General features: G+C 38.8%; 1 protein-coding gene across 1 annotated transcript in view; it reads left to right on the forward strand.

The window, feature by feature from the left end:
* The window catches only part of INTS4 (integrator complex subunit 4), a 118,169-nt gene that overhangs the window by 18,674 nt on the left and 83,173 nt on the right, over positions 1–16,322 (forward strand). The window contains exons 3-4 of the mRNA XM_043580138.1: positions 3,425–3,542; positions 9,356–9,462. Of these exons, the coding sequence (XP_043436073.1) occupies positions 3,425–3,542; positions 9,356–9,462 (225 nt within the window). The remainder of the gene's footprint in view (positions 1–3,424; positions 3,543–9,355; positions 9,463–16,322) is intronic.

Raw genomic sequence — 16,322 nt, forward strand, 5'->3', positions numbered from 1 at the left:
GTGCGCAGGGAATCCGTGGTGAGCAGAGAGTGGATGAATTATTTACTGAGTGAATTAAGGGGAACACTTGGCTCTTCCTTTTCTTGTATTCTTCCTTTTATTTTTATCAGAATGTACACAGGGCTTTCTTCGCATTCTTCTAGTCGCTTCAGTGGCTCACAGGCCAGTTGAGGGAAGACGCGGTCACAAGTACAGCGCACTGTAGTGAAGGGCATGATAACGGGTTGCACCAAGGTCCTGGGGTTGTCCAAGAGGAAGGGCATCCATGTCCAGTTCAGGGATCAGAGATGACTTCCTGGAGTAAATACACCTCCAGGGCAGGAGTGAGTGGGTATGGGAGAAAGGGAAAGCATACGAGGTAGAAGAACAATCTAAGTGGAAGTACAGAAGCTTGAAGTGGCATGGGATCACTGGTAGGGAAGTGTGGGAGCTGCCATAGTGGCCAGTCGTGGGGGGGGCCTTCGTGGCAGGCTAAGCAGCTCAGACTTCTTTTTTGTAGAAGACTGCGAGCTTTTGAAGGGTTGCATATATTTATATAGATTTAAAAATTTACACTCTTTTTAAAAATTACATTGGCAGTATTGTAACAAATTCAAGCACTGTAGAAGTGTATAAAAGAATGAGATTTCCCTCTGTAAATCAGTTAATAAATGAAATGTACTCTCCAGAGATTACTCTGGAGAGAATCACTGCTAACAGTTTTGTATGCATTTTTCTAGAGTTTTATATAAGGCATTTTATAATTTCCCATATTCTGGGTTTGTAACTTTCTTCTGCCTGGAATGCTTCTTCCCTAAATTTTCCTATGGCTGTGTCTGACTCAGTTAAGTGTCCTCTCAAAAGTTGTATCCTCAGAATGGACTTTGGTCACCATCCTATTTGTAATATCCTCCCCACTTTACTCTTTAGCCTATTGCACACTTTATTTTTCTTCAGAATGTTTACCACATGAAATGATACATTTTCTTTTGCCAGTCTTACCCATTTGAATATAAGATCTGTGGGAGTAGGAATTGCTTCTGCTTTATTCAGCATTGTGTCCCCAGTAGCTAGAATGATGCTTGGCACAAAACAGCCACTCAATGTATGTATGTTGAATAAATAAATTAATTAGCATTTTAGATAGAATACAGTACGTTTGGTGTGATTTTTCCAAGAAGTTAAATTTTGTTTGGTAACTCCACAAATACACACAAAAGGAGAGAAAATAATATGAGCCTTCAAGACATTTTCATCCAGCTTCAATAATTATCAATATTTGCCATTCTTGTTTTGATGCATTTATCCCAACTTTTTTTTTTTTTTAATGTTTATTTTTGAGAGAGACAGACAGAGACAGAGTGCAAGCAGGGGAGGAGCAGAGAGAAAGGGAGACACAGAATCCAAAGCAGGCTCCAGGCTCCAAGCTGTGAGCACAGAGCCTGATGGCGGGGCTCGAACTCACAAACCGTGAGATCATGACCTGAGCCGAAGTCGGACGCTTAACCGACTGAGCCACCCAGGCTCCCCTACCCCAACTTTTTTGAGGTAGGGCAAATCCCAAGCAGCATATCATTTCACCTGTAAATACTTAATTATCTATGTTTAACATATAAGGACTTCTTTTAGAACTTAAAAAAATCACACAGTAATCCTTAATAGCAACATATACCTAGTTCATGTTGTTTTCACTGATTGTTTTAAGACTTTGTACGGTTGGTTTGTTTGAAGCAAAATTCACACATTGCATTGGGGCCTCTGGGTGGCTCAGTCCGTTGAGTGTCCGATTCTTGATTTCAGCTCAGGTCATGATCCTCCGGGGGTGTGAGATCAAGCCTGCGTTGGGCTCCGTGCTGAGCATGGAGCCTGCTTAAGATTCATTCTCATTCTCTCTCTGTCTCTTCCTCTCTTCCTCTTTCCCCCTCCCTCCCCCCATGCCCTCTCACCATCTCTCTCTCTTAAAATTAAAGTTTTTAATTTAAAAAAAATCCAAAAAATTAAAATCTGTAGTATTTTCATCCTCTACCCTTTTTCATTACCAATGCCATTTTTTGTTTAAAAACCAGGGTATGCACCCTGTGGAATTTCCCATATTCTAGACTTAGTGCATCCTTAACTTTCATGTGTTTTTATTTGCTCTTTATGGTACCCCTGTGAATACCATATTCATAGTGGTTCAGTTCAGGTTTTATTACTCTCCACATGAAGGATTGATGGTTAGGGAGAGGAAGGGAGAAGGGCACTAACACCTGACTGCCTCCTATGTACCATTCCTGTGCTAGTCATTTTCCTCTCAGTGCCCTCTGAGGTTGTTGTTAGCCATATTTCACAGGCAAGCCTTAGAGAGGTTAGTTAGCCTGTTCAAGACACAGAGCTTATGTCAAGACATAGTCCAGGCTTCAGACTTAGGTCTGGCTAATTTCAAAGCCCTTTCTCTTCCCCATGGTTAAGTTCCCAAGAAAATGACTTTCCCAAGGTTGTATCCATGGTAAGTGGCATGCCAGCATTCTAGATCCTCTGACTCCACATCTGTTGCTTCTTCTCCCACTTCAGGCCTCCTTGTGCTTTGTCACTTCCTTAGAATGTAGATGGGAGGTGGGGAGTTGGTCATATCTAGAAGGCGCTTCATCTTTTGAGCATACATTTAAGTGATTTTGTCTTTGGTGTAGAAATATACGCTGATCTAATTTTACCGTTGGTGAGGTACTTTTTTTTTTCCCCATTTCCCATTTATATGTGTGTGTGTGTGTGTGTGTGTATGTGTGTGTGTGTATGTAGTGCCACATACTGTGCTACGTAATGAACAAAAGGACATGTTCCTTTTTGACTTTGGGGGAAATCCTTCACTGTAGAAATCCTGGTGCAGATTAGAGACCACCTCCCAGTGTCATGGCTAAAAGGTCCAGACTAGTCATTTCTTAGGCTCCCTTGCACCTGGGGCCCAGGCACAAGCCCTAGACCCAGACAGTTAGATTGACCTGCCTCAGACTTCTGATCAGGATCTGGCGGTTCAAAAGAGCAGGTAGGGTGAGAGATTCTGATGGTAGCAGCAGTGGCTGCAGCACCCAGTTTTCAGGGCCTCTGAGAGCAGTGGTACTGGCAACAGTGTGCGAGCCCAGTGCTGGTGGTGGTGGTGCACGTGGCCGCACTCATGTCTGATGTAGCTGCGCAGTGGAGGAGGGACGCTTTTAGTCCTGACAGCATGTTTCTGGTGGGAAGGTAATGATACCAGGAAGGCATAAAAAATCCCCGTTCACTTTGCAGTATTTAGATGTAACATTACTGATTTGAGAAAAGCTCTCTCACCTGAAGATTATAAAGTTAATTTTTCAGAAATAAAATCTTTAGAATACTGGGATCATTGAATCTCTCTTGAGATACTAGTTTGTTCCTGTTTGTTGGTTAGCTAGAGTATCAAGGTTAACAACAGCTTCTTTTGTTCCAGGAGAATGATCCATCTGTGAGATTGAAAATTGCATCATTGTTGGGTTTATTATCAAAGACTGCAGGATTTTCACCAGACTGCATTATGGATGATGCCATTAACATCCTGCAGAATGAAAGTAAGTTGCCATTTAAAACCTATATAATCAGAGCGGAAATCTTTAGTTCTGTTTGTGTAGAATTTAGAATGAGTTGTTATTGAAAAGGAATTTGGGCTCCTTGGTGGCTCAGTCAGTCAGTTGAGCGTCCCGATTCTCAGTTTCAGCTTGGATCATGATCTCACAGTTTGTGGGCTCGAGCCCTGTGTTGAACTCTGTCACAGAGCCTGCTTGGGATCCTCTCTCTTCCTCTCTCTCTACCTCTCCCGTGCTCTATCTCTCTCAAAAATAAACTTAAAAAAAAAAAAAAAAGTTAAAAAAAGAAAAGGAATTTGAGGATAATTCAATAAAACATATATGTATATATTTACATATATAGAGATAAAATACAGTTTTGTCTCTTAATAGCTATCATTTATTGACTTTTACCAAGTGCCACAATACTTAAGGTAGGTTACATATGATGGAAGATAGATGTTATTGTCCCTATATTTTAGGTAGGGAAACTGAAGCTCAGAGAAGTTCACTGACTTGTTCAAGGTTACATTGTATGTGATAGACTGATGTTTTATATGCGTGTGATGTTCTGTTGACTGTTTGCACTAATTGAAACCATGAGAGGTGCTGTCCTGGTTGTGTGGTCTCTCATAATTTAGTTCCTAGAAAAGTGACATCTAGGTCTCACATGTTATTGCTTCATGTTTGCTTCTCGTGGATGCCCACTAAACATTATTGTCAACATTTAGGTGAAATGGAAAAATATTCCACCTTAAAAATTTTTTTTGATTATCTAACTAGTTTTATTTGTGCACAAGATTCTGTTAATAGAGTTATTGCCTTACTTGCCTTAATATTTTAAAATTAAATAAAAAGGAACCCTTGGTTGTTTTCTGAAAATGTTACAGTTTTGTTTGAATTGATTGTAGTTTTAAAGAATAGCGTTATTTGAGTTTTGGGTATATGTATTTAAATAAATATGATTTTAAATATTGGGTAGCATTTAGTTTATAAATGTGAGAGGTTATGAGAATAATAAAAGGCCAATGAATTCAGACACCATCCAGATTCATTTATTGTACAATGTTTAATGATGAAGTTGAGAATGTTTAAAATTATGTTAGCAACAACTTCATACTAGGGTGCCTGGGTGGCTCAGTCGGTTAAGTGCCGTCTTCAGCTCAGGTCATGATCTAATGGTTCGTGAGTTCATGGTTCTTGTTGGGCTCTGTGCTGACAGCTCAGAGCCTGGAGCCTGCTTTGGATCCTGTGTCCCCGTACCGCCCCCCCCCCCCCCCCCGCCCCAGCTCTCGCTCTTTCTCTCAAAAAATAAACATTAAAAAAAAAAAATAGCTTCATTACTAAAATTTTAGTTGTATTGAATTTTGACCCAAGACTTTTAATTCACAGAAAACAAAGAATATACCTTAAAAAAATTGTTTTTTTCCAGATGGGAGTATATGTTAACGAAATGCTAATATAATGACAATAAAGTAAAAATTTTAAAAATACTGCTACTTGTGTAAAACGTTTTATGTATTACATTTTATTTGAATACATTTTATATGATTGTACTTACAGTGAACATACTATTTTGTGTTTTATTATACTCAACATTACGTACAATTTTTCCATGTTTCTGTATCACCTTCATAATATTTAAGGTGTTGATAATACATTAAATACCAACAGGTACAGTAGCATGTTTCTAATTTTTTGCTCTTGTAGATAGTGGTGAAAAAAAATCCATTTTTTTAAAAGCACCAAAACAATTACATTGCCTCAGTACGAAAGTATTCTTTTTTATCCATGGAAAGTTCTTACAGAATAGTTATATACCTCTAAGAATTTCACACTTTAAGATTGGGGATTTCATAGAGCCATATACTTTTTGAGCTATAAACGGTCTTATAGAGATCTTGTTTCATTCCTTCACTTTGCAGATGATAGAAACTGAAGTCCCAGAGAGATGAAGTGAGTTGGTTTAGCTAAGAGTTGCAGAACTGAGAACTTAAGTGCAGTGCTCTTTCTTGTAGACCATGGTTTAACTGAAACACTTTACCTCTAAAATAGAAACATTATAAGAGAGGGTTGATTTGGATGCAAACCTCATTCTGTCTTTAGAAAGAGACTCAAGGGCGCCTGCATAGCTCAGTTGGTTAAGCGTCCAGTTTTGGCTCAGGTCATGGTCTCACGGTTTGTGGGTTTGAGCCCCACATCAGGTTCTGGGCTGACACCTGAGAGCCTGGAGCCTGCTTCAGGTTCTGTCTCCCTCTCTCTTGCCCCTCCCCTGCTCACGCTCTCTCAAAAATAAACAAACATAAAAAAAAAAAAAAAGACAAATTATGTGGTATACGTGGAAATAGTTGTTTTACTTTTTGTGAAATATTCTAATGTTTCTTATTTAATTGTCTCTGAGAGATGTGATCTAGCGCTCCTCCTGCTTTCCAGTTCCTGGCCTACCTAGATTGACGGTAGAAGATAGAATGGAAGGGACCGTAAAGATCATCTGGTTCAAGCCTTTTATTTCATTGCTGAGGAACATGAACTCCAGGGAGATAAAGTGACTGCTAAAGTCATCCTGTGCTTGTGGCTTAGAATAAGGCACAGACTAGAATTAAGTAAGAGTCTTTATCAGTCTAGTGTGCACTTTTAAATCCAAGAGTGTGGGCCACCCTCTGGACCAGAAGCCTTTCATTTCAATCCGTCTCCTGTATGAGCTCTGCAACTCCTTGGCAAGCACTGGACTAGGCACTTTGTGGGTGTTAGGTATCTCTGCTTCTGTAGTACATACCACACCAGCAATAAAAACACAAAGCTTGCTGTAGAGGAGGTATAATCAGAATAGTGTGGGAGCAGAAGAGAGGGTGAGGTGAGTGCTGACTGGTGGGATCTAGAAAGGCTTAGTGAAGAGGCATGTTTGGAAAGGCAGGAATGGAGAAGAGTAGTACCAAGAGGAAAGAACATGATGTTAAAAGGTAGAGAAATGGGAAAACGTGAGATATTTGCAGACCTAAATTGTTTCATGAGAGAGAAGCAGGGAGTGAGGGGCTTTAGGATGAAAAACTGGTAAAATGTTTAGAAGCCAGAGGGTAGGTAGTCTTGAATGCTGAAGATTTAGAATGTCACTTTCATAGGCACTGGGAACCATGTATATAATGTTTTTTTTGGGCAAGTGCATGAGATAATCAAGTCCAGTTTTAGGAAGATAATTTGGTGGCTCTGAGGAATTTGGTTTGATGAACTAGATTGTTTAGGGCAGAGATGTTGAAGATTTATTTATTATCCGTGTGGAGATGTTCATCCAACCTGCAGTTGTAGTGTAGGTCTGGAACTCAAGAGAGACTAGGGCTTAAGATTTAGATTAGATTTATGATTTATCAGAAGCAAGAGTTAAGCTTAAAAAGGCTTAGGTAACTTTTTGTGGATGTTATATAGACTCATTTTGTACAAATAAAGGGTGGTGGGGTAGTATTGGAGATTTCTTCACATCTGTCTTCTCTAAGTACCTTCTTTTCTCTTTGTGGCCTCTTTAATATTGGAGACTTCTTGATGATCTTTGGTTTTGCATTTACATTTAAGACCAGGCACTGAAAAACTGATTGGTAGTTCTGTGTGAAGGGACAGGACTTGCCAATTGGTAGCCTCTGTTCTAGGATGACCCTCTTTGGAGTCCTCTTTGGAGGACTTTTATTTATTATTTTTTTTTAAGTTTATTTATTTGGTGGGGGGGGGAGAGGGAGAGGGAGAGAGAGAACCAGCAGGGGAGAGGAAGAGAGAGAGGGAGAGAGAGAGAATCCCAGGCAGGCTCCACAGTGTTTGCACCGAGCATGATGCAGGGCTTGAACTCATGAACCGTGAGATCATGACCTGAGCTGAAACCAAGAGTTGGATGCTTAAACAACTGAACCACCCAGGCACCGCTGGAGGGCTTTAAAATATTAGTGTCTTTTGTGTTTCTCTGTGGGGCCCATTCGTTTTTCCATTTTGGAGTTCATGTATCTCCTGCTAGATAGACAGAAATGCCTGGCTGCCATGATTTTGGAGCCAAGGCTGCTGAAGGGGGCTAGGGAGGGGGAGAGGAGTGTCTTATTTATCAGTATGTTACTATCCCTTAATCTCCTCTTCTTCACTGTGTCTTCTCCCCAGTCCTCATTTGCTATCCTTTCTGGTCTATTTTTGTATGGAATAAACTTCCCATTTAGGGTAAGGAGGAAGGCAGAGGTCCAACTGCTTCTTAAAGAGACCTCAGATAAATCCCTGCCTTATTCCCATTTTTGTTTGCTTTTTTGTGGTTATTGCTTTAAATCTCCCAATTCCTAAATCTTTTTAGGGTGTTGTGGCTAGAATTTACTTCCTTTATAGTGATATCCTCCTCAGTAGTGTTTTCTTATTTTCTTTTCCTTTCTTTCCCTTTCTTTCTTTCTTTCTTTCTTTCTTTCTTTCTTTCTTTCTTTCTTTCTTTCTTTTGAGAGACTGAAAGTGGGGGAGGGGGGCAGAGGGAGAGAGAGAATCTTAAATAGGCTCTACACCTAGTGCAGAGCTGAAGCGAGACTGTATCTCACAAGTGTGAGATCATGACCTGAGCCAAAATTAAGAGTCAGATGCTTAACCGACTGAGCCACCCAGGTGTTCCCCTCAGTGTTGTGTTGTGTTGTGCTGTGCTGTGTTTTGTTTTCTTTTCTTCAAGATTTTATTTTTAAATAATCTCTGCACCCAACATGGGGCTTGAAGTCACAACCCAGACATGAAGAGTTGTGTGCTCTACCAACTGAGCCAGCCAGGTACCCTGCCAGTGTTTTCTAATCTGCAGTCATTTTATATGTCATGTACACCATTTTTACATATTTGTTTCACATTTATACTATGGTTTACTTAATATTTTTCTTAAGTGGGTAACTTTTTTTTAGTTAAAGAGATTCTTAATAATGGTAAAAGGAAATTAGTGTCATGTGACATCAGTAGATAGTAACTGCAATTTTGATTATGTACATTAAAATATATACATAGATATTAATGTAAAATGATTATTTGAATGCCACCTAAAATTCTTGTGTACAGCCAGCATTAAAAGAAACGTATTTTGGAACAAAAAAGAGAATGTAGACGAGGAGAATCTGGCTGATTGATGATGATTTATTTGAATTTGGGTCTTTGCCCACTTATTAAACATTCATTGAGCATGTAATGACTTGTACTAGATTCAGAGAATGCAAAAGTGAATAAGACACAATCATTGCCCTCAGGGATCTTTCATTCTCGGTTTAGTCTGATATGAAAATAAATATAGTAAAGTGTTGGAGCTGATGTACAGGGTGCAGTGGAAGCACAAAGGACGAGATAGTCAATTCTCATTGTGAAAGAAGGGAAAGGTCTGTGTAGCAGGTGACACTTCAAGATTAGTAGATGTTTCCTGGGGATTGGGGTTGAGAATGGCATTGGGTGTCAGTGGAAGCATTCTAGGGAAGTTGGCCTGAGCAAAGATAGGGGGCATGAAATCATAAGTAATTGGATAAAAGGATGCTGTAGGAGACTTCAAAGAGATGAGGCTAGAAAGGCAGGTGGAGCTAGACCTCATGGAGGCACTGGTATGTATATGTGTTTGCCCTGCTAAGGAATTTGGACTTTATCTTGAAGGCAGTGAAAACCCCTTGAATTAGTTCTGTAGAGGATTCAAAGTTTTAGGCATGATCCCTTTAGGAACTTAACTTTTGGTTGAGGGGAATCAAGAATCAAAGAGAGGAACCTAGCTAACAAGAATTTACATAAGTAAATTTAGTTTCTGTAGTGATCACCTTTTGAAATTATGCAACCCAACTTTCCATCTTCCTTTCTAGAGTCTCATCAAGTCCTAGCTCAACTGTTGGACACTTTGCTTGCGATTGGCACTAAACTCCCAGAGAATCAAGCTATCCAGATGCGATTAGTTGATGTAGCCTGCAAGGTAAGAACATGATGGTTAGATACAGGGTTGTATCTTTCTTGAATAGTTTGCACTGCCTGAAGAGGTAGTATGAGCTGTAATATCTGCTTAGCTCCATCCTAAATCTGTAACTGAGAACTGCCGAAGACTTTTTATTTTTTTTTTAATGTTTGTTTATTTTTGAGAGAGAGAGCATGAGCAGGGAGGGGCAGAGAGAGGGAGATGCAGAATCCAAAGCAGGCTCCAGACTCTGAGCTGTCAGCACAGAGCCTAATGGGGCTCAAACTCACGAACCATGAGATCATGACCTGAGCTGAAGTCGAATGCTCAAGTGACTGAGCCACTCAGGCGCCCCTGCCAAGGACTCTTAATGGTTTTCTGACCTGCCTCTTTTTTTGTTTCTTGATGTTGGATTAGGTTAAAGCTGAGTAACTTGTTATGAAATGAACTTCCTCATCCCTCCAAAAGAGATGAAAATTACAGTAGCTGCTATGTGTGCTATGCTTAATATATGCGCTGTGCTTATTATGGTACTTAGTATCTGGCTTCTCATGTGTTTCTCATAGTCCTTTAGGTAACTACTGTTATCCTTGTTTTACACAGGTGGGAACTGAGGTTTAGGGAGTTTAACTTGCCTAAGCTTTCACAGCTAGGAAGTTGCAGAATCAGGGTATCAGTTTCTCTGATTCTAAAACCTGTGTTCTTTTTGTTATGCTTTATTGCCTCAATAAACAGACCAACTACAAAGAAACACATGTTTGGGAAGATTTTTTTAGTTTTTTTTTTTTTTTTTTAATGTTTATTTTGAGAGAGAGAGAGAGAGAGAGAGAGAGAGAGAATATGAATCCCAAGCAGGCTTGCACAGAGTTGGGGCTTGAACCCATGAACCGTGAGATCATGACCTGAGATTAAACCAACAATGAGATGCTTAACCGATTGAGCCACCCAGGCACCCCTAGGTTTTTTTCTAACTATAGAAAAAATACATGTATGTTGTACAATTTGATTTAATTTGCAACTTTAAAAAAAAATTTTTTTTATTAACATTTATTTTTTGAGAGTCAGAGAGAGACAGAGCGCGAGCAGGGGAGGTGCAGAGAGAGGGAGACACAGAATCAGGAGCAGGCTCCAGGCTCTGAGCTGTCAGCACAGAGCCCTATGTGAGGCTCAAACCCGTGAACCGTGAGATCATGACCCAAGCTGAAGTCAGTCGTCCAACTGACTGAGCCACCCAGGCGCCCCAATTTGCAACTTTTAATTAGCTGTTTTTTGTACATAATAGCAGCTTCTAAACCTTGTAAAATTGGTTTTACTTTTTTTTTTTTTAAGTTTATTTATTTTGAGAAAGAGAGATGGGGGGGGGAGGGGCAGAGAGAGGGAGAGAGAGAGAGAGAATCCCAAACAGGCCTGGCTCTCTCAGTGCAGAGCCTGACACAGGGCTTGATCCCATGAAACTGTGAGATCATGACCTGAGCCAAAACCAAGAGTCAGATGCTTACCCGACTGAGCCACTCAGGGACCCCAAATTGGTTTTACTTTTAATCTTTTTGATAAATTTGAGAATATAAGAAGACGAGTGTGTTTGAATTAGAGGACTATTTCTGAGGCCCAGGAAAAAGAATGTTTTGTTTCTCTTAGTAAACAACAAACAAACCCAAACAGCCTGACAAGTACAATATTAAAAGCCTTAAGTGGAAAAAAACTAAGGATTGTGTGTTTGATAGAGTAAGTATGTCTCCCACACGAGAGAACAGTGTATCTGTGAGGTTGTGCTTGTGAGAAAAGTGTCCTACTAAGTGGACTGTTGTGCTTTTAGGTAACAGTTTTTTAAATTTGCTTTAAATAAACATTTTATTATAAAAATTTATACTCAAGATTAAAGAAAGAACTATATTCATAATTCACTCTCCAGAGGTAACCATCAGTATCTTTTTGGTGTATTGCTTTCTAATTTTTTTCTGTCCCTAGATTGTTTGCTATTTTTTTAAACACACAGCTCTAATCATAATTTATGTACAGTTTTGCATTTTGCTTTTTCACTGACATTATAACAAGTATTTTATATTGTAAGTGTATTGTAAACATTTTCAATGGATGCATGATAATTAAACCAAATAATTAAACCATAGTTTACCTAACTGTTCTCCTGTTACTGGACATTTATATCATAAGCACTTAAAAAAATTTTTTTTTTAATTTTATTTTTTATTTTTTAAAATTTACATCCAAATTAGTTAGCATATAGTGCAACACTGATTTCAGGAGTAGATTCCTTAATGCCCCATACCCATTTAGCCCATCCCCCCCTCCCAGAACCCCTCCAGTAACCCTCAGTTTGTTCTCCATATTTATGAGTCTCTTCTGTTTTGTCCCCCTCCCTGTTTTTATATTATTTTTGTTTCTCTTCCCTTTTATTCATCTGTTTTGTCTCTTAAAGTCCTCATATGAGTGAAGTCATATGATTTTTGTCTTTCTCTAATTTCACTTAGCATAATACCCTCCAGTACCATCCATGTGGTTGCAAATGGCAAGATTTCATTCTTTTTGATTGTAAGCATTTTTTAAATTGTAAATAATACTACAGTGAATATTGTTAGTCTAAAATGTTTTCTGGGGGCGCCTGGGTGGCTCAGTCGGTTGGGCGTCCGACTTTGGCTCAGGTCACGATCTCACGGTCCGTGAGTTCAAGCCCTGAGTCGGGCTCTGGGCTGATGGCTCAGAGCCTGGAGCATGCTTCCGATTCTGTGTCTCCCTCTCTCCCTGCCCCTCCTCCGTACATGCTCTGTCTCTCTCTGTCTCAAAAATAAATAAACGTTAAAAAAAATTTTTTTAAAATAAAAATAAAATGTTTTCTGTATTTAGTTTTATTTCCTAGACATAGGTTGTCACCTATTAGAGTTGTCACTTTAATGAGTTTTTTAAATGAGTTTTAATGAGTTTTTTAAAGGCTCTTGATACTTTTTGGCACATTGGTTCCCAAAGTGTTCCAGTTTATTTGAACACCAGCAGTATATGAGAGTGCCTAATTTTACTGTGTCATTCTAGCATTGGATGTTCCTGAGTTTTTTTCCCCATTCCCCTTCACCCATTTTGCTCATTCCCCCAACCTCTCCACTTGGGCAACCATCTGTTTGTTTTCTGTATTTATAGGTCTGATTCTGCTTTTTACTTGTTTATTTGGTTTTTTAAAATTCCACGTGTGAGTGAAGTCACAAGGTATTTGTCTTTCTCAGTTTGACTTATTTCACTTAGCATAGTATCTCTAGGTCCATCCATATTGTCTCAAATGACATGTCTCCTCCTTTTCTATGGCTGTTTAATATTCTCCCTTATCCATTTGTCTATCATTGGGCACTTAGGTTGCTTCTGTATCTTGGCTATTGTAAACAATGTTGCAATAAACATAGGGGAGCATGAATTTGTGTCTTTGAATTAGTGTTTTTGGTTTCTTTGGGCAAATACCCAATAGTAGAATTACTGGGTTGTATGGTATTTCTATTTTTAATTTTTTGAGGAGCCTCCATACTGTTTCTACAGTGGTTGTACCAGTTTGCATTCCCACCAACAGTGTATGATTCATGTCCTTGTCAACACTTGTTATTTTTTATCTTTTTTATTTTAACCATTCCAGCAAGTTCAGGGTTTTGATGTACATATCCCTGATGATTAGTGATGTTGAACATCTTTTCATTTATCTTTTGGGCATCAGTATATCTTCTTCGGAAAAATGTCTATTCAGATCCTCTGCCCACTTTTTAATTGGGTTGATTTTGGTATTGAGTTGTATAAGTTCTTTATGTGTTTTGGATATTAACCCCTAATTGGATGTACCCTTTGCAAATATCTTCTCTCATTCAGTAGGTTGCCTGATGGTTTTGTTTGATGGTTTCCTTTGCTGTGCAAAAAGTTTTTATTTTGATATGTTCCCTATAGTTTTGTTTTTTTGCTTTTGTCTTTTGGAGACCTATCTAGAAAAATTTTGCTATGGCCCATGTCAAAGAAATTACTGCCTCTGTTCTAGGATTTTTATGGTTTTAGGTCTCATTTAGGTCTTTAATCCATTTTGAGTTTATTTTTGTGTATGGTATTAGAAAGTGGTCCAGTTTCATTCTTTTGCATGTAGTTGTCCAGTCTTCCCAGCACCAGTTATTAAAGATATTTTCCCCACAGTATATTCCACAATATATCTGTCTTACCCAAAGTGATCTACAGATTTGATGCAATCCCTATCAAAATACCAACAGTATTTTTCACAGAACAAGCAATACTGAAATTTGCATGGAACCACAAAAGACCCTGAAAGCAATCTTAAGAAAGAAAAAACAAAGCTGGAGGTGTCACAATTTCAGATTTCAAAATATACTACAAAGCTGTAATAATCAAAACAGTATGGTACTGGCACAGAAATAGACCCCCTCATCTGTGGAACAGAATAGAAAGCCCAGAAATAAACCCACAAATATATGGTTGGTTAACCTATGACATGACAAAGAAGGCTTGGGTATTAATGTTTTAAAATAGAAGATAAACCTGTTAATCTGGTAGGAGGAAAATGGTGTTTGTTTCAATTACTCTTTTTTAAAAATGTTTATTTGAGAGAGAGAGAGAGAGAGAGAGAGAGAGAAGAGAGGGCGGAGAGAGAGAGAGAGAGAAACCTAACCAGGCTCTGCACTTTCTGGATAGAGCCAGACATAGGGCTCAAACCCATGAACCATGAGATCGTGACCTGAGCCAAAACTAAGAGTTGGATACTTAACTGACTGAGCCACCAGGCACCCCCTTTTTGTTTCCTTTTAAAAAGATTATTAGTGAGACTTCATATTTGTTTTTCATTTCTGTTTCCTCTCTTGAGAATGAACTTTTCATTTTCTTTGCTAGCTTCTCATGTGGGGTTTTTGTATGTTTCTTCACCATTTCTAGAGGCTCATAATGGAGTAAAAATTTCAACCATTTGAATGTGGTAGATCTGTCAAACTCAAGTAAATAAAGCTACCTACGATGCATAGCTACAGTTAATATTTATATTGTCTAATGCCATTTTGTCTGTGATTTTGTCATACATTGTGCCTTGATATAAGATTCACATATGATAACATTCACCTTTTTTATAGAAGTAATATAAAGTATTTTCTCCAACCACAGTGGAAGGAAATTAGAAATCAGTAACAAAGAAATTTGGAGAACTCCTGAATATATGGAAATTAAACAGCATACTCCTATATCACCAATGGGTCAAAGAATAAATCAAAAGGGAAATTAGAAAAAACTTTGAGATGAATGAAAATACAACATATCACAACTTATGGGATGCGGCTAAAGCAGTCTGAGAAATTTATATCTCTAAGTGCCTATGGTAAAAAAGTTGAGAGATCTCAAGTCAGTAACCTATCCTTCTACCTTAAGACACTAGAAAAAGAAGAGTGCACTAAATACAAAGCATGCAGATGGAGGGAAATGCGAAAGGTTAGAGTGGAAATTAATGAAATAGTGAATAGAAAAACAATAGAAAAAAGTCAACAAAACCAAAAGCTTGTTCAACAAAAATCGACAAATCTTTAGTTGTATTGATCAGGAAAGAAAGAGAGAAGATTCAGGGCGCCTATGGTGGCTCAGTCAGTTAAACATCCAACTCTTGATTTCAGCTCATGTCATGATCTCACGGTCGTTAGTTTGAGCCCTGCATCGGGTTCTGCGCTCGTAGTGTGGAGCTTGCTTGGGATTCTCTCTCCCTCTCTCTGCCCCTCTCTCACTTGTGCTGTCTTTCTCTTTCTTTCAAAATAAATAAATTTTATTTTATTTTTTATTTTATTTTTTTGATGGGAGTCTTTTTTAATATTTATTTATTTAAATTATTTTATTTATTTAATTATTTATTTTTTTAGTTTATATCCAAGTTAGTTAGCATATAGTACAACAATGATTTCAGGAGTAGATTCCTTAATGCCCCTTACCCATTTAGCCCATCACCCCCCACACAACCCCTCCAGTAACCCTCTGTTTTCCATATTTAAGAGTCTCTTATGTTTTGCCCCCTCCCTGGTTTTATATTATTTTTGCTTCCCTTCCCTTATGTTCATCTGTTTTGTCTCTTAAAGTCCTCATATGAGTGAAGTCACATGATATTTTTCTTTCTCTGACTAATTTCGCTTAGCATAATACCCTCTAGTTCCGTCCAGATAGTTGCAAATGGCAAAATTTCATTCTTTTTGATTGCCGAGTAATACTCCATTGTATGTATATCCCACATCTTCTTGATCTGTTCATCCATCGGTGGACATTTGGGCTCTTTCCATATTTCGGCTATTGTTGATAGTGCTGCTATAAACATGGGGGTGCATGTGCCCCTTTGAAACAGCACACCTGTATCCCCTGGATAAATACCTAGTAGTGCAATTGCTGGGTCGTAGGGTAGTTCTATTTTTAATTTTTTGAGGAACCTCCATACTGTTTTCCAGAATGGCTGCACCAGTTGGCATTCCCACCAGCAGTGCTAAAGAGATCCTCTTTCTCTGCATCCTTGCCAACATCTGAATGTTAGCCATTCTGACAGGTGTAAGGTGCTATCTGATTTTGGTTTGGTTTGTATTTCCTAAATGATGAGTGATGTTGAGCATTTTTTCATGTGACTGTTGGCCACAGTGCGAGTGGGGGAGGGGTAGAGAGAGGGAGGTAGAATCTGAAGTAGGCTTCCAGGCTTTGAGCTCTCAGCACAGAGCCCGACTTGGGGCTCCAACCCCTGAACTGTGAGATTATGACTTGAGCCAAAGTTGGGACACTCAACCAACTGAGCCACCTGGGCGCCCCTTAAGATTTTATTTTTAAGTAATCTCCACACCTAGTGTGGGGCTTGAACTCACACCCCAGAGATCAAGAGTTGCATG

The sequence above is a fragment of the Prionailurus bengalensis genome, chromosome D1 (assembly GCF_016509475.1).
Source record: "Prionailurus bengalensis isolate Pbe53 chromosome D1, Fcat_Pben_1.1_paternal_pri, whole genome shotgun sequence".
Lineage (NCBI taxonomy): Eukaryota > Metazoa > Chordata > Mammalia > Carnivora > Felidae > Prionailurus > Prionailurus bengalensis.